This window comes from Etheostoma spectabile, chromosome 3, assembly GCF_008692095.1.
Source record: "Etheostoma spectabile isolate EspeVRDwgs_2016 chromosome 3, UIUC_Espe_1.0, whole genome shotgun sequence".
Classification (NCBI taxonomy): Eukaryota; Metazoa; Chordata; class Actinopteri; order Perciformes; family Percidae; genus Etheostoma; species Etheostoma spectabile.
In genome coordinates, this window is record NC_045735.1 from 3,153,873 (window position 1) to 3,180,163 (window position 26,291).

Genomic DNA, 26,291 nt, shown 5'->3' on the forward strand with positions numbered 1-26,291 from the left:
CCCCCCTCCTCAAATGCTACAGACTCAAAAATTACTCATAATAAGGAAAGCGCTTCGTGGGATTGACTCTAGTGGCTGTTATTCTGCACAAGGCTGAATTTTGGGAGATAGACTTCAGATATGGTATTAGGGGACAGCAAAGAGCATCCAAAGAGCACCATGTCATGGGCCATTTTATAGGGAGATTGGGATTCAGTTGTTGTTTAAGTTGTTAAGTCTTTTTTTCCTTCTCAATCCTGCTCTCTGTGTTTCGCAGAAGACAGATTGGGAAGTGGCCATCAAGAGCATTAATAAGAAGAACCTGTCCAAGTCCCAGATCCTTCTTGGCAAGGAAATCAAAATCCTGAAGGTGAGCATGACACTTAATTGCCTCTCACTTATCTGTATTTAAAGAATGGGACATTCACCTTGTGGGAGTCTGCACCTTTTGACAGAAAGGAGCCCCAACATCCCTGATAGAAATACCAGTGAAAGGGATTCCATTAGCTGCTGTAGCCTATAGTTAATGTTCCTGCTAATGCATCTTGTCTTTCTGTTCTGTTTTTACTCAGGAGCTGCAACATGAAAACATTGTGGCACTTTACGATGTCCAGGTAAGTTTTTATTTTGCATATCCTATGGTATACCAATATTTGTTTTACTTTGAGTGTTGTTTTCTCTGGGGGTCTTTTAGAGTCAGACAAGCAGGTATGTCTGAGACCTTGTCTGCTTCAATATCTATGGAGCCATTGTTGGAAAAAACTTGAATCTAGTCAAATTAATCTTCATCTACAAATCTCCTGTATGTCAAGAGGATCCATGTTTCTATTGGCTAGTGCTTTAGTTTGATGCTGAATAAGGCTGTCTCTCTTGACTCAGCTGATTAATACAGGGTGCAGGCCATTGCAGTCTGGTTCCCATCAGTCCCATTGTCACGGTTGTCCCTCTATGAGTCATTCTGGGCTCAGCTTCTACGTATTGACTAACTAACGCTAGCTGTTAATCACATCAGTATCTTAATCCCTTTTATTCAGTATCTCTGGACATTCATGGCTGAGCAGCAGCATGTCCTTAAAAGCAAGTCTCTAAAATTATAACATTAGCTAAAATGATGTTAACCAGTAAAGGGGAGACTGAGAGCTTCAAACAGGATTCATTTATAACAGCTGATATGTTCTGCCTTACTTGTATAATTGCAACCAGCAGTTTTTCATTTTGTACCACAAGTTGATGACTCCATAGCATTCACCACTAAACATAATTCAATTTTCTGAATGTAATGATTAGAACACAATGATGAAGTTAGTTTTTATAATATAATAGTAATAGGTTTATTATCACTAAATGTGAGCTAGAGTAAATTTGTCTGGTTTTCTAGATACAGATGAAGTTGATATTCTAGCAAAATACTGATTCATATTTTTGTTATAGCACAGCCCTGGTGAATCAAACAGATTTGCTGAAATGAAAATGAAAAGCACAACTATGGCCAGGACCAGTTTATTATCTCTTTGTGTTAATGTTTGTATTTATCTACAGGACAGGATCATTTACAGTCGATATAAACAGTTTTTAATCTCTAAGAAAAGGGCATCCACATTATAAGCCATGAACTTTGAACACTGGTATAGAGGATTTAGAATCTTTAGTAATACTGTACAGCAGTGTTTCTCAAATGGGGGTACTTTGGAGTACTTCAGGGGGTACGTGCACTTTTTGCAAAATGCTCATTAAAAAATATGTCATGAATAATTCCTAATTATACTATAATGATGAATGAATGAAGTGAAGGATTCTGAACATTTGAAATGTAGCATTTAAATGTTTACTAAACAAGGTTGTTGTTTAGTAAATCTTTCACTGCTGTCACTGTATTGTTCCTCTTTATATAGATGTAAAATGTTTTGTGCTGGTCAAACGAAATTCAAAGGGGGTACAAATTGGAAAAAAAAGGTTTGAGAACCCCTGCTGTACAGTACGTAACAAAGTGCTCATGTGACTCATGACCCACACTGCTTTGCAGTCATTTGTCAGTTGATATGTCTATCGTCATGGAGCAAGACTCATAACTGTCTTTCCATGGCTCTTATGCACTTTGGGACTGGAAAGAGCTGGATGTGAAACTGCAATTCCATGCATTTCCAAGAATAGATTTTAGAAGACATCATCACCCAGTTTCACCCAATTAATTCTGGCCGAACTGTGAAGCCTTTTGAGAGTGTGAAGTATGACTTGGTGGGAAAAAGTGCATTGTGCTGAATCTGAAAGGCCATACTGTCAGTACACAGTCACGTATACAGTGCACTGGTTGAAGCCCATCCAAGGGCCCATGAAGGCATGTTGACTGAGCACAAACCACTCAAATGCCCTTTGTCCTCTGGCTGGGAGCTTGGCTTCTAGCAGAGTCCCATATCATATATTCCTGACACATGCACTTTCAGATCCCGGTGGATAAAAAAAAATGCTCATGGCTTGAGGCAAAATATTAGACTGTGTATTTTTCACACCTGAGTGTTTTTAGAATGTATTACTGGTCTGTGGTTTATACTGTTGGGGGTTATGAGTGATGTGGTTTGTTGTTAGTTTGCCCATTCTTGACTAATGGTGGGAGGCCTTTATGCAGTGAGTTGCAGCCACACCGCTTAAACAGATGATTAATATGGACTAGTGCAATATCCAAATCGCAGGGGGGTTGCAATATTTTTTAAAGGCAAAATATGCGTCAAACCATTCGGAATTAAGTATTATGGTGCTGCAGAGACGTCCCCGCCTACAAATCCTATCCTACAGACTACAGAAACAATTCTTTGTTTGGTGCAGATCCTCGCGAAGATCACACTATAATCATGTTAATTGCTTTAGATGTTAATAAATTGCAATGAAAATGAATATAATGATACAAAAACGTTCGTTCCCTCCAATATCGTGAATCATATCGCAATTGCAATATCGGTCAAAATAATTGCAATTAGATATTTTCCTCATATGGTGCAGCCCTACTCCCTTCTGCAAACTGCTGTTCTGTGTCTGATTTCTGTCACAAAAGACCTTACCAGCAGATATAGTAGGAATGCAGTGTTTGTTATATTGTCCAGAATTAGCTATAAAAAAACTTACATATAACTGTACTTCAAATAAGGACATGCAAAGGGAGAAATGGGGAGTGAGGCAGAAGCAGTTGAAGTGATGATGAAGCACTTCCCACATGCTGTAGTAGTGGTACTTCCTGTGTTTGCGTAAGCCTCCCACAGGGACCCTGCTCACCAGTCTGTCCACCCTTTCACTCCTCCACCCATCTCGCCATCCCTCCCTCAGTCCTGCTAATGTAATGAACTCTTCCAGAGGCAGACGGCCGAGGAACCCGGGCATAACTCAACAGGCATGAAATAGTCAAATGGGTAGCTTCCATCAGTGACGAGATTTAAAGAAACATAAAGAATAATTACGAATTTAAGGCATTTTAAAAGAAAGCTAGAGTGACACAATTGAGAGATGGCTTTTATGTATTTGTAAAGTCTTTAGAGATATATGGACATAGATGATGCAAGTCACAGGACCCTATCTTGCACCTTGGCACAGCGTTGCAAAAAGACCGACGTAAGTGTCGTTGCTATTTTAAGACCATCCTGCACCCACCTTGTTTAAATAGCAAATGCACCTGTGCCCATCTTTGCGCCCATGGGTGTGCTGGTCTTACAGGGAGGTGTGCTCAGGTGAATTCTTGTTATCTTGAGGTAGCGGGAAGTGATTGCACCATTGACCAACAAAGACCTGGTCTGGAGTTATGTTGCTAGGAGTAGTTTTGTGTTGAAAAGACAAATATGAGAGAGATCTTGTCATCTAACTTTGCAAGAAAGCGAATGAGATTCAATATTGAAGTATCCCTTTAATGTGTAAAAATACAATATTGACTGATTGTAATACAAGTTAAAGTCTTGTAATCAAGGTTGTATTATATTTCTATTTCTTTATATTAGGCTAAAGGTTAATTATTTGCCTTAGGCATGATGCTTTGAATACATTAGGAATAAAATACGTATATTTCCCCAAAATAAAAGCCTTTATATCAAGAGTGGACTTGGTCACTGTATTTAGCCGGTCACCTAACCATTAAATCAAGGAACACTGTGGTTTTGGCTCCAGACAGACGCTAAGATACTGCTGCTGTATTTGTTTGGATGCATTCTCAGTCCCTCAAAAGGCCACTTGATCAAATGTGTGGCTTTAGTAAATTTCTTCCTGCACTTCCTCTCTTTGTTTCTTGATTTTGTTTGTCTGCTTTTTGACACCTCTGTGTCTGTTGCCTGTACCATTCACTAGGCTGGTCTAGCACCACTTTAGGCACAGTGTCTCCCTGTGTCTTTTTCTTACCAGCTGGCATTTCTTTTTTCCATCCCCTGCAGCATTGGTCCGTCTGTTGGTAGCCAGTGAAATAGTGTGCATTTCCTCTCTTGGTGACTATCAATAGAGGCTGGTTTGTTTTAAGCCCTTTGGTAACCAAGACCAACTGGCAGCTGCCTTTCTTTTTCACCCCACTTGTGATTGTAATTTGGTATATTTATCTTACTTTTTCCAGTTCCTTGATGTCACATTGCTATTGCCATTTATAAACACTTTGTCTTGAATCACTAGTTAGCTTCTTAACCAGCATTATCAGCTGCTGTTGTTGTTGGTGGTGATGGTGGTACCATGTGCTATAGTACATGACTGGGGTAACCCAAAAGAACAGGAAATGTAACCCAAGCCGGTTTGTGCAACCGTCTAGTCACGCCTGTATTTTTGATTAAAAAAAAAAGGCATGGATCTTTATTTTTTACTTTATTAGTTTACTAGTTTCACGATGGAGGTGATAATTCACACAACATCACATTGTGACTTAATACGTTAACACCCCACAGTACTACCTCAGCACTTCTTTTGTTCTTTGCTGAATGCACAAAAAAAGAAACAATCACAGTTCTTTTTCAGGACTCCAGGGGCCTCATTTATCAACCGTGTGTACGCACAGATGTGTGGAAGGAACAAGTGTGGAATTTACCAACTTGTACTTTCACTTACACATATATGTGTAAATATAAGCACAGTTTACGAACAGGATCTAGTGGTAGAGTAGCAATACTACAAATAAAAAGCATTTGAGAGTGTCACAGTATGCATAATCCACATAAGTACTGTGTTTCCTTTTATTAGAAAACGCTCAATTAGCAATTTGTTTTAAACTCTAATTAATTTATAACAATAAGTTGCCTAATTGGTGTCAACCTCCATAAAAAGACAGCATATGGTTGGTTTGGGGTGTTTCTGAATGCAAATGGCCTAATTGTGAACGAGCACGGTTGTTAAGAACAGGATTTATCAAGATTGATTATTTACTGATGTGAGTACGATTTGGCTTGCTCATGTTTGATAAATGCTGATTTTTTTTATACTTAAGCACATACTAAATTTCATTCGTAAGACAGAATTTAGAACATTTTCTCATTTCATTTAACTGAATTAGAAGTAAAATACAAGGATGTAGTGAATGCCATTAAATGGGTTGGTTCTTCAGAAGATTTGACTAGTAGCTTAAAGCATTAATTATTTTTTTTAAACTTTACTATATATAGCCCTTCCTGTACACTTGCTTCTGCCAGCTTTTCAACAGTCAACCTCAGGCTGCTGTGCATTGACAAAAGACTGCAGCACTGGATGTGGGAGTATGTGCACCCGTGACAGACTGCTGGCTAGAGTTTGGAGGAGCTCAGCTCATTTGCTGATTTTAATGACAGTCTTAAGCACACAGCTGAGTGACTCCCTGTCCTCCTTCATGGAGATGTTAATGTTAAGCAAGCTGCAGCAATGTGAGGTAGACTTGCTAATTATAAGGTGTCTTGTGTCAGGGTTCTATGGCTCTCTCTCTGTCTCTCTCTCTGTCTCTCTCTCTCTCTCTCTCTCTCTCTCTCTCTCTCTCTCGCTCTCTCTCTCTCTCTTGCTCATGCTGCAAAATACAGCTTTGCTGTTTGTTTTTTTGTGAACTGGCAACAGAGGTAACAGGGTTGTTTGTTTTGTTTTTAAATTAAAAAATCATTAACCAAGCAGTCATCGAGGTGGCCAGAATGTGAAATTCTCCCTGAACTGCCAAAAACAAATGTGCTTTTAAATCATTATGAGTAGCCTACCACACATGCTATTAATAATAATGTAACTATACATAAGTAGTTATATTAAGTATTGATTTATTTGGTTTTGTCTATCTGATTGTTTCACGGCGGTTATGTTCTATAGCACAAATAAACACACCTCCGCTGGAAGAAGCACTTGCAGACTCTGGAGCCAGCCCTTTGACAAAATAATCTTAACTCAATGTTCATCTTCTATCTTTTTCCAGAGCTTTCAAGCTTTATTCCTTTGTGGATTTAGTTTGCTCTATTGGCATAGAGGTTACTTTGTCTCTCCATTAGCATTTCAAAAATGAATAAATAATTAAGACAGTAAACGTACAATAACTTATTAAAAATAATTTACACAGGATAAAGATGACAACATATGTTTGCAAAGTGGCATAGGGTGTGGGTCAATATTTTTTATTATTACATTGCCGAACAGACACATGGAAAAATTGGTGGGAATAAAAGTTGGTAAAAAGGTAAACAGAGGAAGAGGGGGGTGAGGTTTGTTTATGAAGTGTTTTGTGAGCTAATCTTCACAATAGCTGATGTTGGAACATTGTGTTCTGACCTGGAGAGGGGGGCCCCGGCCGCGTGCGTGCGTGCGTGCGTGCGTGCGTGCGTGTGTGCATGTTCTAATTACACAAGGTATTGAGGCAGGACTGACATAAAGAGGGCTGAAAAGAGAGGTGCAGTAAATGTTCTTGGATACTTGTAGGGGGGATTTTTGGAGCTCAATGACTTTTCCTAGAAAACCTGCAGTACGAACCTCCCAGGCCTCTGTCCACATTCCTTTACAGGGCTTTGCTTTCCAGACATTTAACTGGCCGGGACAGAAGCTCAGAGGAAAACACTGTTACCGTTTACTGTGGCACAGGAATACACACACACACACACACACACACACACACACACACACACACACACACACACACACACACACACACAGAACATGTACTTAATGTAAAACATGTTTTACCAGCACAGATGCATGAGCAAACACACTCATGTGTTCTTTAGTACATTTCTTCTCTTGCATAACAAATAACTCAAATCTGGGCCTTAGAAAGTTTTGAATACAGATGAAATTATTACATTCAAATGTCTGTATTTCATCGTCTTGGTTCTTCATGTGAAAGTGCATCATTACATTCTGGCAGCCTATTGAACTATTATGGGGATGTTCTGTTCCTTTCTATGCACAGTGTTTTGTGTGTACTGTGTATATCGCAGATCTGTTTAAGAACAAATTGTACACCTGCAAAATAATAAACATCCTCCCAAGATTGAGTCACACTGAAAATCAACAAGCAATCCTGACCTTTTGTCCCCAGGACATAATTACTGTTTTCTTGCCTCTGTCACTGACAGTCCTCCGTCATTCTGTGAATCTGTTTTGTCAAAGCACAGACTTAACTCTCAAATGACACCAGCTCACCCAGAATACCCCAGATTACGCTTATCGTTTGCGTGACAAAAGCACACCAGGCTCACCACAAATGCGTAACCTCCCCCCTCCCCAGTACCATATCCCATCCCCCATATTGTTACATAACCACTCCTGGAGCTGGAGTGCGACGCAATAACCAAACGACCAACCAGGCTGATTTGGCTCACATAGACTCTTGGCAGTCTGGTGTATTTTTGTGTTTATTGTGTTCATTGTTCATATCTCAGGATATAATAAAACTCTCTCGTCCTTCTGTCCAGCCTGTAGATTTGGTTTACTGCAAAACAGCTTCTAAAAGTACACACAAGTGTGTCAAGGAAATGATGAGGCTATTTATATCATCGTTGTTTTTATAATATTTTGTGGGAATGTTTTGGAGCCCAGCCCTTATCTGCAGCGAGCTGTCAAATGTCCGAAGTCCACCAGTTTTTATTCAGTACCTTCTAGAAAACATTTGTTCATGTTCACAGTTCAGGCACTCGACACTTTCATAACTGTGAGCTTCTACTTCCTCTAAGTCCTCTTAAACAAAGGCTACCCTGTGTGGTGTTGTCACCACCTGCCTCTTGAAATTCATCTCACTTTTCAGCAATTAGGCAACAAACCAAACTGAATCAACTGCAGCTGCCAGAGACAACATGAAAAAGTACAAAACACACAATAAACGTTGGGGATTGTGTAAGAATATTCTTCAGTGACGATGGTCATTCATCACTAGCATCTACGTCTGTGGGTTTTGTGACACTTTACTCCCATCCCCCCCCTCTTCTCCAGATTGCAGAATACCTCCTCATTATCTAACCCCCTTTGGCCCCCCCCAACACACCAAACAGATACTGGTGGCCCATCCACCACCACCACCTGCCCCAATTGGAAACACTGTCTCGGATTTGCAAAGACTGAGTTAGTTACCCATCAAACAAACATACCCATTACCGTGGGGTCACATATTGGTTGACTTGCATGGCGGCACAGGGCTGTAGCTCGTGGTCTGACCACACTCACCTAGTAATTGTTTATATGTGGAATGGTTTTAATGCTGTTAAAACTATTGCCGTACTCTTTGTTGTTATGTTTCGCTAGCTATACATGCTAATGACAACTGAAGCTCATTTGTTCCTGTTCATTCCATGTAAAAGTAGATTCCTTCACCTCCCCTATAGTATTTTTGTCTCTGTATTTATGTACTCACTGTCGATACAATGTTGTACATTGATTAGGGATCATTTTCTGTTTACGTGAACTATTAGCAGTGTCATGAGCATTACATTGCTTTTTCATGGCTGTGTGTTTGAGCTGAAAACTGCTTCAGGATATGTCTTCTGTAATTCTGGGAAACTATTTCTGTGTCTCTTCTTTTCCAGGAAACACCCAACTCTGTTTTTCTGGTCATGGAGGTACGTATAGAAACGTGACTGTCTGGAGTTAGAGTTCATATCCTCTTCTCATGTGTTGTCACATGTGTTGGGAACAGTTTGTTTTCAATGTAACTTCTTACTTTGCTACTCTAAAAAGTAATTGGTTACTTTCCAAATGCTTTTGTTATTAAAAGTAACATAAGTGATGACATACATTATGTAATAGTTTAGCCCCAACACTGGCTGTCAGCAGGTGGTTACTGCTTTCTCCCCCCTCCCTGTCAGTCTTTTCCGTTGCCGTTTCCTCTTTTGTTTTCTTTTACATTGTGTCTATAATTTCTTTCTTAGCTTCCTGACCTTTACCCTCTGCATCCTCCCCAACTTTCTCTGCTCGTTTCGTTACACTCCTAGAAATCATATTCCCTGAAAGCCTTTGCTTAAATTGATCTATGTTTAGACAGTTCTATAGTATATCAAAGCTGACAGGCAAAAGACAAGACAGGCTGTTGGTTGTTTTTAAATGAATGGATTTCAATAGTTACATTTGAATTCTGCTTCAGCTATCATATGGTTTACGCAATATTGAGGTGCACATGCCCTTGCTGCACTTTGAAACATGGACATTAGTATGAATAAATCAATGCTGCTTCCTCATGTTTTGCTTAGCAGGAAAAAGCTTGTCATGGTTGAAGTATCCGATGACTGTGTTATGAAGAGATGAGTGCACTGAGCCAAGTGTAAATGATAATGTAAATAAGAGAATCCTGTGCCCTTTGAGCACTTTGAAGCAAATGTAGATGTTTGTCTTGGAACATTTAGTGCAGCAGTATGAGTCTCGCTTAACTTGCATGTAAGCTGTAAGCGAGCCAAACAGCATGGCAACATGATAGATGGCTAACTGCATACCTCTCTGTGATCTGACACTGTCAGTCTTACCCATTAAAGTGTGAAGCCAAGGCAACAGGTTTTTTTGCGTTCTTGACATAGGGAGGAAGGTCATAGTTTGTGGCTTTTAGTGTTATTGGAGTAGAAATTGGAATCCTTTGACCTGTTGACTGTGTTTACCTTCATTAAATCGCCGTAAAAAAAAACACCAGGCTGTTACAGTATAACAACACAGACCTCAACGCACATTGAACTGCTTGGTTATAACTTGACTCAGGTAGTCATTCTCAGCTGAGATGAGTTGGACAGCATAGCGCTGCAGCGTTTCAGTGTTTACAATGCATAAATTAGCCTAGCGGCCAGCAGACTTTCTGTGTCCGTCTGTTCTTGTTGTTCCTCTTGGGAACTAACTTCACTCTTGCAGAGATTGTCAGCACAGATAAAGCTACAGTCTTTTAGCTTATCAATTAATGAGATAGGATTCCAACAAACGCTCATGCACATATACATAGATACACACGATTACTAAAATGTGCATCACAGCTTGAAATGGTTGAATCTGAATTTAGTTGTTGCTAATTGCTTGTCTCCTCACTCACAGTACTGTAATGGAGGTGATCTTGCCGACTATCTGCAAGGTAAGAATCACACTAATCTTTCTGCTACACACACATATTACTGTTCATCAAAACAAAGTTACTAATGCTGCAGAGGAGGAAAAGCCATGTTATTGCAGCTATTAAGGTGTAGATGTGGGAATGTGTGCACGGGACTTTGCATTTCTTATCTGTGTGATGAATAGTTTGTGGAATAATGTAACTCTGTATTATGTGGGAATGTTAAAGAGTGTGTCTATGAATGAACATTTGTGTGTCTTTCTTTTTCCATGTGGGAGATGTGTGTGTGGGTCCGTGGGAACCACTACAGCTTTGTACAAAGGATTCCTTCTCTACTGCAGAGCCAGTTAGCACAGTTTTATGCATCTGTGATAGTTTATAACAAAGGTCAGCATTTCTGGTCATAGAGCCACAAGTCAGCTTAAGCTATAATGATACATAATGGACAGTATTCCAGTGTTTGGAACTTCTTTTACATTTTTTAAAACCCAAAAATGGCAAAAATTAAAAATGAAGAACAAAAAAACATCCATAAATGTACATACGCAAATGTCCCTCACCAATAATACAGTCCTCTTGACCAAGTCTGAGATGTTGCATGTTAAAACCAGTGAAATACAAATAACAAACACTCCTAGTGATGGCTGCCATTACTTTAATGTTTCAACCACTAGTTTTGCATTACCACTGGAGTGTAGCCACCTTTATGTTGTCAGTGACATCATGGGCGTGGGGTGTCTCACTCTGAGAGCTTAGGTCAGTGTAGATAACAGACAGTTATTAAAGCCATTTCTTTTATAATTCTTGGAGTGAAAAACTTTCCTAATAATGTCCTAGGATTGAACCTTGCATTGAATAAGTGTCTCTTTCTCAAACACTTGTAACAGTCTTAAGATAGACATTAAACAAAACATTGATTAAAGAAAAGTTTCCAAAAAAGTTGTTTCACTACAATAATACCTTAAATACTGTTTACATAGTGTTTGTACTTGTAGTTTAGTTTAGTTAGCCTGTTGTTGTTGATAAATACCTCTTTCATAATTGAGTTTATAGGTTAATTCATGAAAATAATATTTACAGTGTGACTGTCCTTAGCTTCCAGCTAATGCCTTTTCTTTTAACATGTGATGTGGTCAGCCACATCACATGTTAAAAGATCTGGAGAAAATCTAGTAAATGGATTCCACATAGAATATCTACTATACACTATCAAAATGTCTTTGTTTTTCAATGCACATCTTTTATTTGGATACAAAACTGAGCTGATCTGTTACCCAATCTGATCCCACAGCATTTGAGCTTCAGAATGGTGCAGAGCTGGAAAAAGTACTACAATATTGTACTCAAGTAAAAGTACCAATACTTTGATGAAATAATACTCAAGTGCAAGTGAAATAACCAGAAAACAGAAAAAATACTCAAGTAAAATTAATAAGTAGTCCATTTAAAATGTATTTTATGTAAAAGTTGCTTAGTTACAATAATAAAAACCTGTAAAACGGGGCGAGGGGATCTCTCCCATATAGTCGGGCGCGATTCTTTTTTTCTTCCTTTCCTGTTCATTCCATGTTTTGTTTTGTTTTTTTAAGTCTGTAACGGATGGGATTTGTAATGTAGCAAATCACAATACTTCACTCAAACGTAATCAAGTACATTTTAAATTACCAATTTTTAAAAAACCACTTTGATGTGTAAAACTACAATTTACACATCAAAACTACTCAATACAGTAACGCGATTAAATGTATTTTGTTACTTCGACCTCTGGAATATTGAACTCACTGGACATACTGTAGATGCTCAAAGACATCACTGAACACCCGTAATGTACTGTCATAGTTGCTGTGAATAGTTTCATAGAGTTAAAATCAGGCTGGCTTTTGGAATCTCAAATATGTTTGTCAATTGCCAATACATCTGTTAGATAACAGATGTATTTCACCTCCTGTTCCATAAAAGCACTGTTTGTGTTGCTGGAACAGCAGCCTTATCACTGATCTTTTGCATAACGTACCCACCCCACATGTCCACATTTGCAGTTAACAGAATGGGCCACAGTCAGACAAGTCAGCCGACAGATTGGTCAGGGAATCTGCTTTATTAACACTGGTGGTTGTGAAATGAAACCTGGGGGGTTATAGTGGTTGTTGTGTAATACCAGTTGTTTAGAGTGTTATGCCCAACTGTCTGTGAACAGCGTGTAGGTAACGGCCATCTTCCATTATATAAGATGCTCTCACAAGTGAATGATTCTACTACTTACAAAACTTGTACATGTTAGATGATGTTGGTCCACTGTGGTGGGCATAGAGCAGCAAACACTCAAATCGTTGATTAATGTTGATGAGCTTACTGGTTTAATCAGTGTTTTCAATGTAATCACAATGGCTTGATAGAGCGAGAGGGGGAGAGAGAGAGAGAGAGAGGAATCCTCTTAGTCTCACATCGGATTAGACTTTTTCACTACAACCAGGGAATAGGACATTCACTGCCTCTGTTTAACTCAGGATTATTATTATAATGTGCTAAATACTAGATTTAATCAAGTGAGACTGATAAGCAGGTTTGTGGAGTGTTTGCTAATAAATAATAAATATAATCTTGACTCTGCATCTTGTGAGTGCAAACCAAGGAAACTAGTAATGTGCTTCCTTGGGCAGCAGGAAGCACTTGAATAAGATCAATAGGCCACCCTTAAGACAGTTATCCAGGAAAACAGCAGGCAAGAACATGCATCTTAATGAGCATAAATGCTAAAAGGTGGCCTGCAGAGTTTCCTTGCCAACAGACAAAAGTTATTTTCATTCAGTCATTGTCTTTATCTCTCCTCTTCTTTAGCTAAGGGGACACTGAGAGAAGACACACTGAGGGTTTTCCTCCAGCAGATTGCTGCTGCCATGCGCATCCTCAACAGCAAAGGAATCATCCACCGTGACCTGAAACCACAGAACATCCTGCTGTCGTATGTGGGTCGCAAGAAGTCCAACATCAGTGGCATCCGCATCAAAATAGGTGATGGGAAAAGTCCTTTATTGGACTAAAACGTTTTACATACTGTGTGTACTTAGTGTTTTGTAGTGACCCATATGTAGTGTATTACCCACCTTTTGACCGTTTCTTTTCAAAATGTTACTGTGTCACATGGCTGAAAAAAACAACAATGTAGAACATCTGTAGAATCCAAATTTATAGTAACAATAAATTTGTATACGGTATATATAACAGCTTCTAAAAGTCATGCTGCCTTTAGCTAGTCCAACCTTCAAATTCAGAAGCCAAATAAGACTTGTACAGTAAAGTAGGTTTAGTTGGAAGCAAAATGAGAGACAAAACATGCCCTGGGTACAGATAAGAGATCATTTTATTTTCCAAACATTTTGTGTACATAACCTTAACTGTCAAACAAATAGATACTATGCCATCCACAATCCAATTTTGGCAACTAGAGTATCGTAATTAATGCATTCCTGACAACCCTGATGGTATTTTCCATCACTGCCTTAGCTCAGTTTTGAGTGCAAGTCAAGACAGTTTTATGTTCCCAGTGTTCTCCAGAGTCCAACAAAACGAAGGTGCCAACAGTGGCGTGTGTTACTTGTAATAAAAACACATGTACTGACTGGTTTGTTTCATGCTTCTGTTCTGCAGCTGACTTTGGCTTTGCACGGTACCTCCAGAGCAACATGATGGCAGCCACACTATGTGGGTCACCCATGTACATGGTCAGTTTGTTTTACTGTGTATGTTTTATGTGTGTCTAGAGTTGCAGCTGAGGTCAGTCATTTTAAAATGACTTGTCAGCTTTCACAGCTGTATGTTAAGTAACTCTCCCTGCTCTTGATCTTTACTTGTGCCATTTCCTCCCTCAGGCCCCAGAGGTCATCATGTCCCAGAACTATGATGCCAAGGCCGACCTGTGGAGCATAGGGACTGTCATTTACCAGTGTCTGGTCGGCAAGCCACCATTCCAGGTTAATATCGTGCACACAAAAAAATGTAAGAGATGTGTCCTGTTGATGTGTTTGCATCTAATCTCTACATTAATATTTTGAAGGCCAATAGTCCACAAGACCTGAGGATGTTCTATGAGAAGAACAAGAATCTACAACCTATGTAAGCCACATAACCTCTTGTGTTTTGCTTTAAGTGTGTTGTTTGGGCTGTCCCAGATGAAAGGTGACAATTGAAAAAAAAAGAAAAAAATTGTGGTAAAATCTTTAACACGGTGCAAAGAGATAATACCATAACATGTCTCTGCTTGCATCTGTTCCTTTTAGCCATTGTAGTAAAAGGGCCCCATGGATGCTAATGTTAATCATCCGAGCCACCACTTTGGTCCAGACTGAAATACCGTATCTCACCAACTCAAAATTTAGCATTGTCGTTATGAGCATATTAACATGAGGTTGGCATTTAGCTCAAAGCTACGCTGTGCCTCCGCTATGCTAGTACAGTCACTAGCATAGCTGATGGCTCCTAGTCCTGTTCCTATTTACACCGAAGGGCTACAATTCACCAGGCTTTCATACTGTCGCATCATCTTACAGGCCTCAAAATTACAGTTGTACAGTCTGATACAGACTGCCAGCAAAGATTTACTAGATCCATCTCGCACAGTGGCACATGCAACCAATTTGTAAGATTGTTTGTTTGCACAGTCTATAGGCAGTCCACAAGAAACAAAGTATTAATGTTCCCATGCTCTCATGTCACCCAGCGTCCCGAGGGAGACATCCCAACAACTTGGTGACCTTCTGCTTGGTCTGCTGCAGAGGAACCAGAAAGACAGGATGGACTTTGGTCAGTGGTACTAACATAATAGTAATGTCTGTAAACATTGAATGATAAATGTATTTCTCAGGTTTGGTTTTCACATATTCTGAGATCAGTTTGTTAAAAACCTCTCTGATCTCTTCTGTCCCTCTAACCCCTCACTCTGCAGACACGTTTTTCAGCCATCCGTTCCTGGAGCCGTCGTCCACCATCAAAAAATGTGAGAACAAAGGTCAAATTCCCAAGCCAAATAACTCACAAAACTACACTTTTTCACATCATCCAACTTGAAAACTTGATTAATCCTATACTTATTCCCCTCAGCGTGTCCAGTGCCGGTCCCCAGCACCTCTAATGCAGTGACGGACAGTTCCTGTGGCAGTTCCCCATGCATCCGCTACAACTCCCCACCTGTGAGTTTAACATTACTTTATAAATCCTCATTTAAAGGGGATTACACTTACAATAGGGCAAAGGTAATACACAATTAACCATGCCTCCATGTTTTGCTCCTATTGTGCCTGCTTGCTTCTTACATTACAAACAGTGCCTGAAAAGTAAAACATTATGTCCAAAAAGGGAACTAAACAAACCCTTCATAAAAACATTTATACTTTTAATAGGCCAAATGACCTATACCCATTTTACCCCTTTTACTATAAGTGAATGTGTTGAAGCTACTGCCACTAATAAGTCCACTGCTAGGTGTAGCAGTCTCCTTGCACAGTGGCAGATCTCATCTTGCAGCAGCAGTGGGAATGCAGGGCAAGTTAATTTCCCAGGATGTCAGTGTTCTCTGTAACATGGTGATTATATTAGTTTGGCAGGACTGCCCTGCCTGGAAGCCTTAATTGCATCATTCAGGAGGCACACTACAACTTAATCCCCTTTTTCTTCTCTCTCTCTCTCTCTCTCTCTCTCTCTCTCTCTCTCTCTCTCTCTCTCTCTCTCTCTCTCTCTCTCTCTCTCTGAACACAGTCTCTCCCAGACATGCAGACACTAGCAGAAGATGGTCTGTCATCTCCTCCGCTCGGTCCACCCAACTTCCTGCAGCTGTCCAAAGAGTCTGCAGGAAGCACCAGCAGTAAAAACTCGTCCAGTGACACTGACGACTTTGTCCTGGTGCCTCACATCTCTACTGACAGCTGTAAGTGCCAACACACATACTGTACATTAGGGCTGGGTATGAGTACCCAACACCTTTTTAAGGTATCGGCCAAAATAACCCAGTACCAAGAAATATTGAAACGTTACCTGCATTCATTCCAGAACTGATAAAAAACAAAATTTGCAAGGTTTTGCCCACAGCCAAAAAAAACAGCAGCTACAACCCATACAGTGAGTCTGTGGTGTGGTGAAGTCGAGCAGGGTGTACTGTATTTTACAGAGTTGGCAGTTCAGGGTGCCAAGATGCCACCAAAACATTTGCAAGTAATTTGTACACTTTCAAAATGTATTTCTTTGAGGACTGGTGGTGTCATTTTGCGCAACTGAATGCTTCCATTCACATGATAGCTATTGAATGAAGAAGGAATAAAATGTTTATCAAGTGAAGTACTCTATTGGTATTGGTATCACTTTAAGGGTATAGGTACTAAAACTATTCTTAGCTCTACTGTATATCGCACACCCACTGCTGGATTTCCCCTACATTTATTTGAAAGGGATATCATTGTATACAGTATCACAACATCAATCAGTCACAGTTTCTTATGCGTGTCTGACTTTATATAAATCCTGCCAAGCTCTTTTTAAAGTTGTTGTGACAGGTAAACTGTTGCTTTCCATCCCAAAAAGGTTTCCTACAAGGGAGTGCTTGGACCTCCTATAGAACCTATCAACTTTTGATACCAAAACAAAAGCATGTGGTGGGTTTAGCCAGCTCAACCAACCCTGCTTGTGCCTTATTTTGCTTAGTGGGCTGTCCAATGTTAAAATACAACACACATGCTCAAACACATTCAGATCCAAAGCCAGTAAATTAGACAGCTGCTCACCATTTCATGCTGTAATTGCAGACATCCGCTCACAAACAGTAGGTACACACACACGCACACACACTTGTCCTCCACTCAATAAACAAAGTTCAGAGTATTGGAAGTGTCAGTTGGCATACTGAGTGGCATTTAATGACCTAATTTCTGATGATTTCTACATACATTAATAAAGCCTGATGCCCATTCATCATTCTTTTTTTTACTTCATTCTTTCTCTCTCCTCAGATGACCAGCCAATGGGAGTGGTTCGTCGGACGTCCAGTGACTTCCTTATGTGTGGAGGGTGAGTAAAATGCTATCAATCAGATAGGTTTGGATATTGTACAGAAATACAAATGTTTTAAAGTCACCTCACACATGTACTTCACAAACAACAAATCACTCATAAGGCTTAAAGGGTGATAGCTTCATTTCGACCAAATAGTCCAATTCAGTTTAGTTCGGAACACATTAGAACGGTTATTTTTTAAATTCCCATTTTCAAAAGGTGAACCACTCCATTGTGTCCATTTTTTTCGTCACCCCTCTGGTACCTGCACACTGATCCGATACTAAAAGGTGGAGCTAGAAACACTGCAGTCTGCGATTGGTGCAAATGTTCCTCTGCATCATAACATGCTACTTGTGTTTGTGGTTGACACAGCTCACATCCGTTAACAATTCCACCTGCGTTTCAGAATACTGTCTGCAGTGGAAAAGCAAAACAGATCTAGTGATTAGGTACATGTCCTTACGGGCAACGTATGATTCTAAAGGTAAGGTACTGTAATTGCCTGATGGAAACAGAGCTATAATAAACCCATTCTGAAAGCTACAAACAAAGAAATGGATTTTTAGTGAAATACGCTTATTCTATACGCTTAAATATGCTCACTTTCTTGCTAAGAGATAGCCTTTAATCTAAGCCTAGCATAAAAACTGGACACAGGGGAAAGCGGCTAATTTGGCTCTGTCCAAAGGGAACAGAACCTACCAACCCTCTTAAATGAATCCGTACAATAAAGTATAAAAAGGTTGGGGTTTTATAGTGGGTTATGTATCACCTTGTTGTGATTAACAAGCAAAAAAGCTGTTGCTAGCTTTGATTGTTTATGTGGTCATGGTCATTTGGTCAAAATGTCTTTTGTGATTGCTGCAGATGCGGTATTATTTTTAAAATGTAGCCCATCGTCACTAAAGAATCCGACAGTTCATGGGGTATGAAGTAGATGTTGACATGAGTCAGAGTAAAAAATAGACTGACTATGCAAGGAAAGGGTTAAATGATGCTGTGAGTCAGATTCCATTTCACACACATCCTTGAGATCATGTGTATGTGTGTAAGGTCACATCATCTATTCTTCATGTGTTTTTATGGCAACGAGGCCTCCTTTGCTATTTCTGTCCCTCTGACCACTAGCAAAACACCCTCCTGTCAGCTTTACACAAGACACACACTAATTATCCTTTCGTCTTGAGTGAATTCTTCTGCCCACCTCCTAATCTGCATGATGAGTGAGTTTTGGATCAAACGTTGAGCCAATGTGGTGCAGTGCTAAATAAAACACCTGACACACTGGGGGCTGTGGGATAAGAATAGACTTGCATACTCCCCAAATTTGCCTGCAATAACTCACTGTATTATTATTGTGCCTCAGCTGTGTATTGAAAAATATGCTCAAATTTATTGACCTCTTTTTCTTAAGATTTAAATTCAGTTAGTAAAATGTACTTAAACTCACTATACCCAACAATCCACAGTTTGACCTGTTGTCCAGCAGTTATTCCGTACTGTTCTATTTTCTACCCTTTTTTTTTTTTTTTTTTTTTTTTTTTTTTTTTTTTTTACTTTCACTAGCTATATTTTGTTTCTTAATTCTCCAAATAGTTTGTCTTAAACTCAGGTTTACATCTTACTAGCTACACGTTACCCCGTAACCTGGACAGCTTCGTTTCTAAATTGTGAATAATATTGTATACAGTTCTTAATTTAAGCTAAGAGTATAGTTTAAGTGTTTAACACATATTTTGCTCCCTGAAACTGGCAGAAATCCTGCTACTGTCTTTGTTATTGTTCTTTCACCCTCTCCCTTTGTTCTTAACCTTCAGTCACTCTTCTTCACACTTCTTCTATCTCCTTGCTTTCCTGTTTGCATGTTTAAACAGCCTCAAGCAAAACTGCTCTCTTCCCTCTCTGTTCCCTTTTTCGTTGCACGCACATTGTTCTGTATTTGTTGTTCTGTCTCATCCTCCTCTATCTATTCATGCGCCCTCCCTCTGCTCTCCTTTTAATGGCTTTCTCCATAGCAGGAACTCTCAACTGCTTACATAAATTAGTTAACCATTGACATGGGAAGAACCATTTTTTTCCTCATTACAGGAGTTGTCCCTTGCAATTTAGTAACACCAGCCACCCTCTCAAAGAGCCCCTAAATCACAGCCTTGTTCATCCTCTGCGCCCTGCGTGTCCTAAATTGATTGGAGTCGAGCAAGAAGGAGACCAGAGAGTGTGGGCTTGGGGAGATGAATGAAAGAGTAGGATGTCTGGAGAGTGCTGATCATTGTAATTAAAGCGATTTAGAAAAAGAAAGACAATGCAAGCAAATGGAAGAGATCTCTGAGGAGAAACAGAAGTGACAAATTATTTTAAAAAAAAGAAAGAGGATCCCACCCCCCTCTCTTGCTAAAATCCAGGTCAGTTGAGAGGCAACTGATTTTAAGGTCCAGTCTTTTCCCATTTCCACTGTTGCCTTTTAAAAAGCAGCTGTTCACTGACATACACATTCTCTTTCTCTCTTTTTAACAAGGATACAACAACACACAACATTCCTCTCCATTGTACGCTTTGGCTGGGATCAATAAAGCTTTTAGCAACCTGGCAAAAAATAGAATGCCTCCATTATGTCTTTCTGTATCAAACGTCTTCTCGAGTGGTGTTAAGTGTGTGGTGAAGGACAGCATGTGGTCAGGTTTATATCTCAGATTTGCAGGAATCCAACAAAGCAACTTCTCTCTGGTTCTTTGTCTAGACTAGTCTTTGCCTCACGTGTCTCTCCCTTGTAGACCCTCCCTGGTTTACATCATTACGTAATACTGGTTTCCAACTGGTGCCCCTCTGTAACGGCTATTTCCTCCACTACTCTTTATTTTTTGCATTATACTGAATATGTAAGCAAAGGCCCTCTTTGGGTGACTTGATCATGACCCTATGTTTGAGAACATTTTGTCTCTTCTAGAATAACAAAAGAATGCAAATGAGCTCTGCCTCTTAGCACTTCCCCTCCCGTGTCTGCTGAACACAGAGGACATTACTTACACGTGCCATTGGTCGGCCCTGCCTCTTGCCCTGCCCCCAACGGCAGGAGCTTATGCTGATTGGTGCTTTCTTTGTGTTTACATAGAAGCCTGGCCCCCTTTTTTTTTTCACCAACTGACTGCCCTCATGATCAGCCAGGCTAAACTTAACTAACTCATCCTGCCTCCACACTGTAGTAAACAAAGAACACAAGGCTGTAGAAACCAACTCCCTCCATTTTAGAGTTGTCCTGCTTTATGTTCTACTTATTAAACAAGCAGTCACCTTTTGGAGATTTAAGTAAATATGGGTGTTGACACCACTCAGGATGTCCTGCAGATTTGGAAGCAGCAGCAGCAGCAGCAGCAGCAGCCTCGAGCGGCCTGGCTAACCGCCCTCGTCTCCCCGTTCTTTCCTTTCAGGCAGCCGCAGCCCACCCCAGGACAAACCCCCATGGTGTCTCCACGGGCTGAGACCACCCCCATCCCTGTTCCGACCCAGATCCGCAACTACCAGCGCATCAAGCAGAACCTCTCCAGCAGCCCGACGACCACACTGTACAGCTCTCCCAGGTAAGAGGGTCTGAGGGGGAAGGACGAGCCCGTTGTGCAGGATGGTTCTGACTTAACTTTGCATTATATATACCTTTTTAGTAATGAAACGCCTGGAAGGGGCACCGGTTTGTTGATTTTAATTGGTGACTAATGTTTTAGTTATTTTGGGAGTGAACTTTGTGGCTAGGTAATGAAACCTCAGACTGTTATTTCATCAGCTTCATTTCATAAAGTTTCACTGGATTTACATCCGATACAGTCAGGGCCTGCTTATATTTGTGGCTTTCCAACCTGTTGCTGGGAGGGTTTGTTTGTGGTTTTATGTGAAGACAAAGCAGATGGGAGGGCAGAGGAAGGAAGAAGGGTGGCATCTTGTTTCACAGTAAGATTAGTTCTGTTGTTCCTATTTACTGTTTTTTGTAAAGGAGAACACTAGGGTTATTCTAGGCTTTAATCAGTTGTATGTAAAATGTGTTTAATATTTGGTTGTATTGGGTTGGTTTGCGTATTGGCTTGTGTTCATCTGGTGGTTTACTTGCTTTGTCATTAGCCATTGAATTCTTCCTGTGGTGATTGTAGCTCTGAAAATAAGGATTCACATAATGGTTCTGTAGTGGCAGAAGTGATAGTTGGATCCTTTCTTGTTCAGCTGTCCCACCCCTTCAGTCTGTTCATGGAGGATTATTGTATATATTATATTTAGAGCATCCCTCTGACCTATCAAAGACCCTGTGTGTTATTATTGTCATTCTCACTTTAGGGAGCAAGAAAATGTCAGGTAGAACTCCTTAATATACTGTATAGATCTTAATTTTGCTCTGTTTTACAAATAACAGCCTGTAATCAGATACTAAGATTGTGTGAAGTGGGGCAATTTGGGTTGAGCTCTTATAATGAGCTCTTACTTAGCATTAAAAGCAAGATTACTAATAACGTTTGGCCTTTGTGCACCTGCAATATCTATAATTCCTTGATATAACAAATTGAGCACAGTTTACAGAACACATGTAGGTGATGACAGGCGTTCCTTATATTTTGAGAAAACAACTCCACAGGTCACTTTTTAGTTAAATCTTTGCATTCTGCAGTTGTATTCAGGACATTTGATTTGGGATTCACAGTCCTTAGATTATGTATTATGTAAATTGTGTATCTCAGTAATTACATAAGATTCTCACAAAATACTGCTACTTTGCAACACTCTGTACTTGTACCAAATACTTTCTAGCAAAGATTTGAGATGAGCAATCTGCACAGCAAATGTTCTTACACATGCTTTTGCTTTTGCGTTGCAGTCTTGTACAGTACTTGCAGCAGTTATCTTGGTCTGTCTCAGCAGCCAAATAGGTTTTACTATTTACTATCAAGCCAAAATAAGCAATAGGGAGAAGAAATCCCCTGAAAGAGAGTAGTTGAATACCTGAATTAGGGCTGCAACTAACTATAATTTTCATAGTTGATTAATCTGCCGATTATTTTCTGGCTTAGTTGTTGGTCTATAAAATGTTAAAAAAAATATTGATCCGTGTGTCCTAAAGCCCAGGATGACGTTGTCAAATGTTTTGTTTTGTACACCATTTAAAATATTCAGTTTACTGTCATAGAATTGTAAAGAAACTAGAAAGTATTCATATTTAAAAAGCTTGCTCAAACCAATTTATCCATTATCATAGTAGTTGACTAATCGATTAATCGAATAATCTTTGCAGTGCTCAGCTGAGTCCTCGACAAAGCCAAGAATTGTATTTATGTATTTATTACTTACAAACACTGTTGACTGTGCAATATATCACATGTGCCATTATTACATCTGTGCATGTTCGTCACTTGTTTATGCTACTTGTACACTTATCAATCTCTGCTCTTGTCTTGCTGTTGCAAACCGCAATTTCCCCACTGTGGGACAAATAAAGGTTTTCTTATCTTAAGATCCTAGCATCAGTGTTGATTGACACAGAGCATTTTCTACATAGCTCTGAAAACTAAATGCATTTTACTTGCATTTGCGTTTACATAGCACAGGAACCATTCACACACTGGCCAAGGCTGCCGTATAAGGTGCTCATCAGATAAACACTCACACATATTTTGAGGTTCAGTGTCTTGCTCAAGTACACTTCAACATGTGACTGCAGGACCAGGGATAGAACTACCAACCTTCCGATTGGCAGGCAATCGCTCCACCACAGATGCCCCATATATACTTAATGTTTATTTTGTCATTGTGTGTTTGTGTTTTCTAGGTCTGGCACAGTGAGGCGCTCCAACACTAGTCCCATGGGGTTTCCCAAGGTGGGCTCGGGATCCCCGAGCTCCGCGGATGTCCCTCAGGCAGTAGGCAGGCGTCTTTCCACCGGCAGCTCCCGACCCTACTCCCCATCACCTCTCGGTAAGGATATGTCTAGACATGTCAAGCACATAATCTTTTTAATAACACTTTCCAGACATGACTTGGACTTGTCCAGAAGCTCGCAATAAAAATAACTGTCTGTGTTTGCAGTGGGCACCATCCCTGAACAGCTGGGTCACTGCTGCTGTCACATGCAGAACCATGAGCCTCGCAGCCGCAGCTCCTCAGGAGGTCAGTTCACAGGCAAAACCTCTGCTGTCCTCAACATAGCCTGGTCACCTGGTTAACCCACATCCAACTGTGCCAACTTGTCCACTTAGATAAAATTTAACCCACACAGCATGGCCTCAAAACACAAATTCAGACAGGCTTCTCAGAGGTTACAGATCATGCTTTATTATGCTTCAATGGTATAACAATAACTTATGTAATCAAATAAAATATGTAACAACCTTCTAAATATGACCTATTCTGTGTCAGCTTCAAAATCTAACTTCAACTGAATATCTCTTAAAACCTTTTCAATCTAATAAGATAAGGTTTTTCAGTGTCCATGTGAGCTTTGAGATTACTAGCCTCCCACTTGTTCCGACCGGGACGGTACGTGGAAAGTTTATTTGTAGTTCAACTGTGAAGCTGCATTTACGCTTCGGCCTTTTGTGTGCAATGCTGCTCCGCTGTCTGATCTGCTCCCTGTGTGTGCTCCCTGTCTGATCAGCTCCCTGTGTGTGTGAGCGTCGCAGAGCCACCCGCAAGGCAGCCTCTCAGGAATTATGTCACGCAACAAAGTACCGTAGTATTGTGTGCAGAGTGCCAGTCAATTTAAGGACATGCTGAATGGTCCCATGAAAAACAGCGAAAACTGCACTTTTTTATGAATTTATAACAGTATAACTGTACGTAAAAAGTGGACATGTCCAGGCAAAATAGGACGTTTGGTCATCCTACTGTACATACAGCCCTTTGCCAAAAAGCCATTACAAAAATCCCACACAGCATAATATATTATGAACTGGGATTTAAGAAGGAAGTTAGGAATTGTTGATTCTCTCCTGTGAGTCATGACTTTTATCATTGACAAAGTGCATGAGTCAAGGTCTTTTTTTAAAGTGTCTGACACTGTGGTTATATTAACACTGCAGACGTCACACCTTCTAAACTGTTTGTGTCTAGAGGTTTGCTGTCGTGGTGAACATTTTATTTAAACAAGGAGCCGGGCTATAGTGTACTGTCTGAAATGGCACCTCAGTCAGACAGACAGTACTTTGTCCCCTATTTCAAAAGTCATACCACCTACAGATTTTATTAGCAACACAGAGTCTCTGTGGAAATTCTTAGGACTTTTGTACTTTACTGGTTTGGCAGACAGAGCAAAGCTCATGAAAATGTCACCAGTAGCATCACTCCAGCTGCTAGTGCAGAGCAAAGCTTAGAGCTGAAGACTGGCTTCTGCTGAGAGACAAATGAGACATGAATTTATGTCTCCTCTGACCTGCCAGAGAGAATCTACAACAGATACCTTGTCCATGATCAATCTGAATCAATAATACTGTATAAAGGTTGCTCATTCAATTTCAACTTGATTTATAGCGCCATATATATATATATATATATATATATATATATATATATATATATATATATATATATATATATATATATATATATATATATATATATATATATATATATATATATATATTATATATATATATATATATATATATATTAGATATATATATATTTTTTTTATATATAAGCAGGTCTTTTTTATACTAATATAGCATCCATTAACTTGAATTGAACTTTAATCCAGTCCCTCTACCTTCTCTAGGATCCCCCGTCCCATCCTCTCAACTCCTGGGGGCTCGGCTCCAGAGTGCCCCCACCCTGACTGACTTCTACCAGACCAGGCAGAAACTCCACAAGCAGTTATCAGACCCTATTCAGCCTTCGTCCTCGTCCTCCTGCAGTCATTCCCCTCAACTCGGTCGACCAGCCAACTTTGGCTCCTCCCCCACCAAGATCCTGGGCTCCTCCCCCCGCACGTCCGACTGGCTGCAGAAGTCCCCCCTGCCCACCATCATTGGCTCCCCGACTAAGGTGAGTGCAGATATGACCAAGTGTGCAGATTACCAATATCAAATAAACTAAACTATTAGTTCCTAAAGTTTACCTGTTTCATTTTTTTTTTTTTTTCAGACTATTTCGGCACCGTTCAAGATCCCCAAAACGCAGGCGTCCTGTAACTTGATGGCACTGGCGGACAGCCCCGTGCCCACCAAGACGTTGGCAGATGCCCGGGACATCTGTGCCCACCACAGCAGCCCGTACCTCACCGGACGCCCAGCTGCCCCTGAGGCCAGCAGGACCTTTGGCAGGTAGGACTCACTGAAAGAGACATGTCCTCTGTCTGTACCCTACCCTTGCCCAGATCTACAGTCTCCATCACTTTTTCTTTTGCACCCATTTCAGCTTCTACCTTAATTTATGTTACACTGATACATTAATGTCCATTGATGTATTTCAGGTCTGGTCTAGTCACCATGTGGCCTCGCTAATATGATGAACATTGTCTTATTCAGTTTTTTTTAAAACAACTAAAAATTGTACTATTTATCAGTAGTACACAGATGTAGTATTAGCCCTGAACCTGAATGATATATACTTTTAGACTGGACACAAGAATTCCTGGAAATGTGATTTTATTTAATTACTTTCTGTATGAAGAGGTTTAGTTTTACACTGGCTCTATTTTGTTTTAGATACATTTCTATCCAAGCAAAACACATTTCTGGGTCTAAAATTGATATATAATATAGATATGTAAAGTATATCTACATGTTTTTAGAGCAAAGAGTACTAGCTTGGTGCACCACCTTTTATTACTTTGACCCCCCCCCCC

General features: G+C 40.1%; 1 protein-coding gene across 2 annotated transcripts in view; it reads left to right on the top strand.

Annotated features, from left to right (window-relative positions):
• ulk2 (unc-51 like autophagy activating kinase 2) overlaps positions 1-26,291 on the top strand; it is a 35,283-nt gene that overhangs the window by 5,499 nt on the left and 3,493 nt on the right. For both annotated transcript variants that reach the window (XM_032503363.1, XM_032503373.1), the window contains exons 2-19: positions 257-349; positions 552-593; positions 8,943-8,975; positions 10,423-10,459; positions 13,277-13,450; positions 14,087-14,160; positions 14,308-14,409; positions 14,493-14,551; positions 15,156-15,238; positions 15,381-15,431; positions 15,536-15,624; positions 16,190-16,358; positions 17,434-17,491; positions 20,905-21,054; positions 23,280-23,425; positions 23,537-23,617; positions 25,221-25,489; positions 25,589-25,767. In XM_032503363.1, coding sequence (XP_032359254.1) covers positions 257-349; positions 552-593; positions 8,943-8,975; positions 10,423-10,459; positions 13,277-13,450; positions 14,087-14,160; positions 14,308-14,409; positions 14,493-14,551; positions 15,156-15,238; positions 15,381-15,431; positions 15,536-15,624; positions 16,190-16,358; positions 17,434-17,491; positions 20,905-21,054; positions 23,280-23,425; positions 23,537-23,617; positions 25,221-25,489; positions 25,589-25,767 — 1,889 coding nt within the window. The remainder of the gene's footprint in view (positions 1-256; positions 350-551; positions 594-8,942; positions 8,976-10,422; positions 10,460-13,276; positions 13,451-14,086; positions 14,161-14,307; positions 14,410-14,492; positions 14,552-15,155; positions 15,239-15,380; positions 15,432-15,535; positions 15,625-16,189; positions 16,359-17,433; positions 17,492-20,904; positions 21,055-23,279; positions 23,426-23,536; positions 23,618-25,220; positions 25,490-25,588; positions 25,768-26,291) is intronic.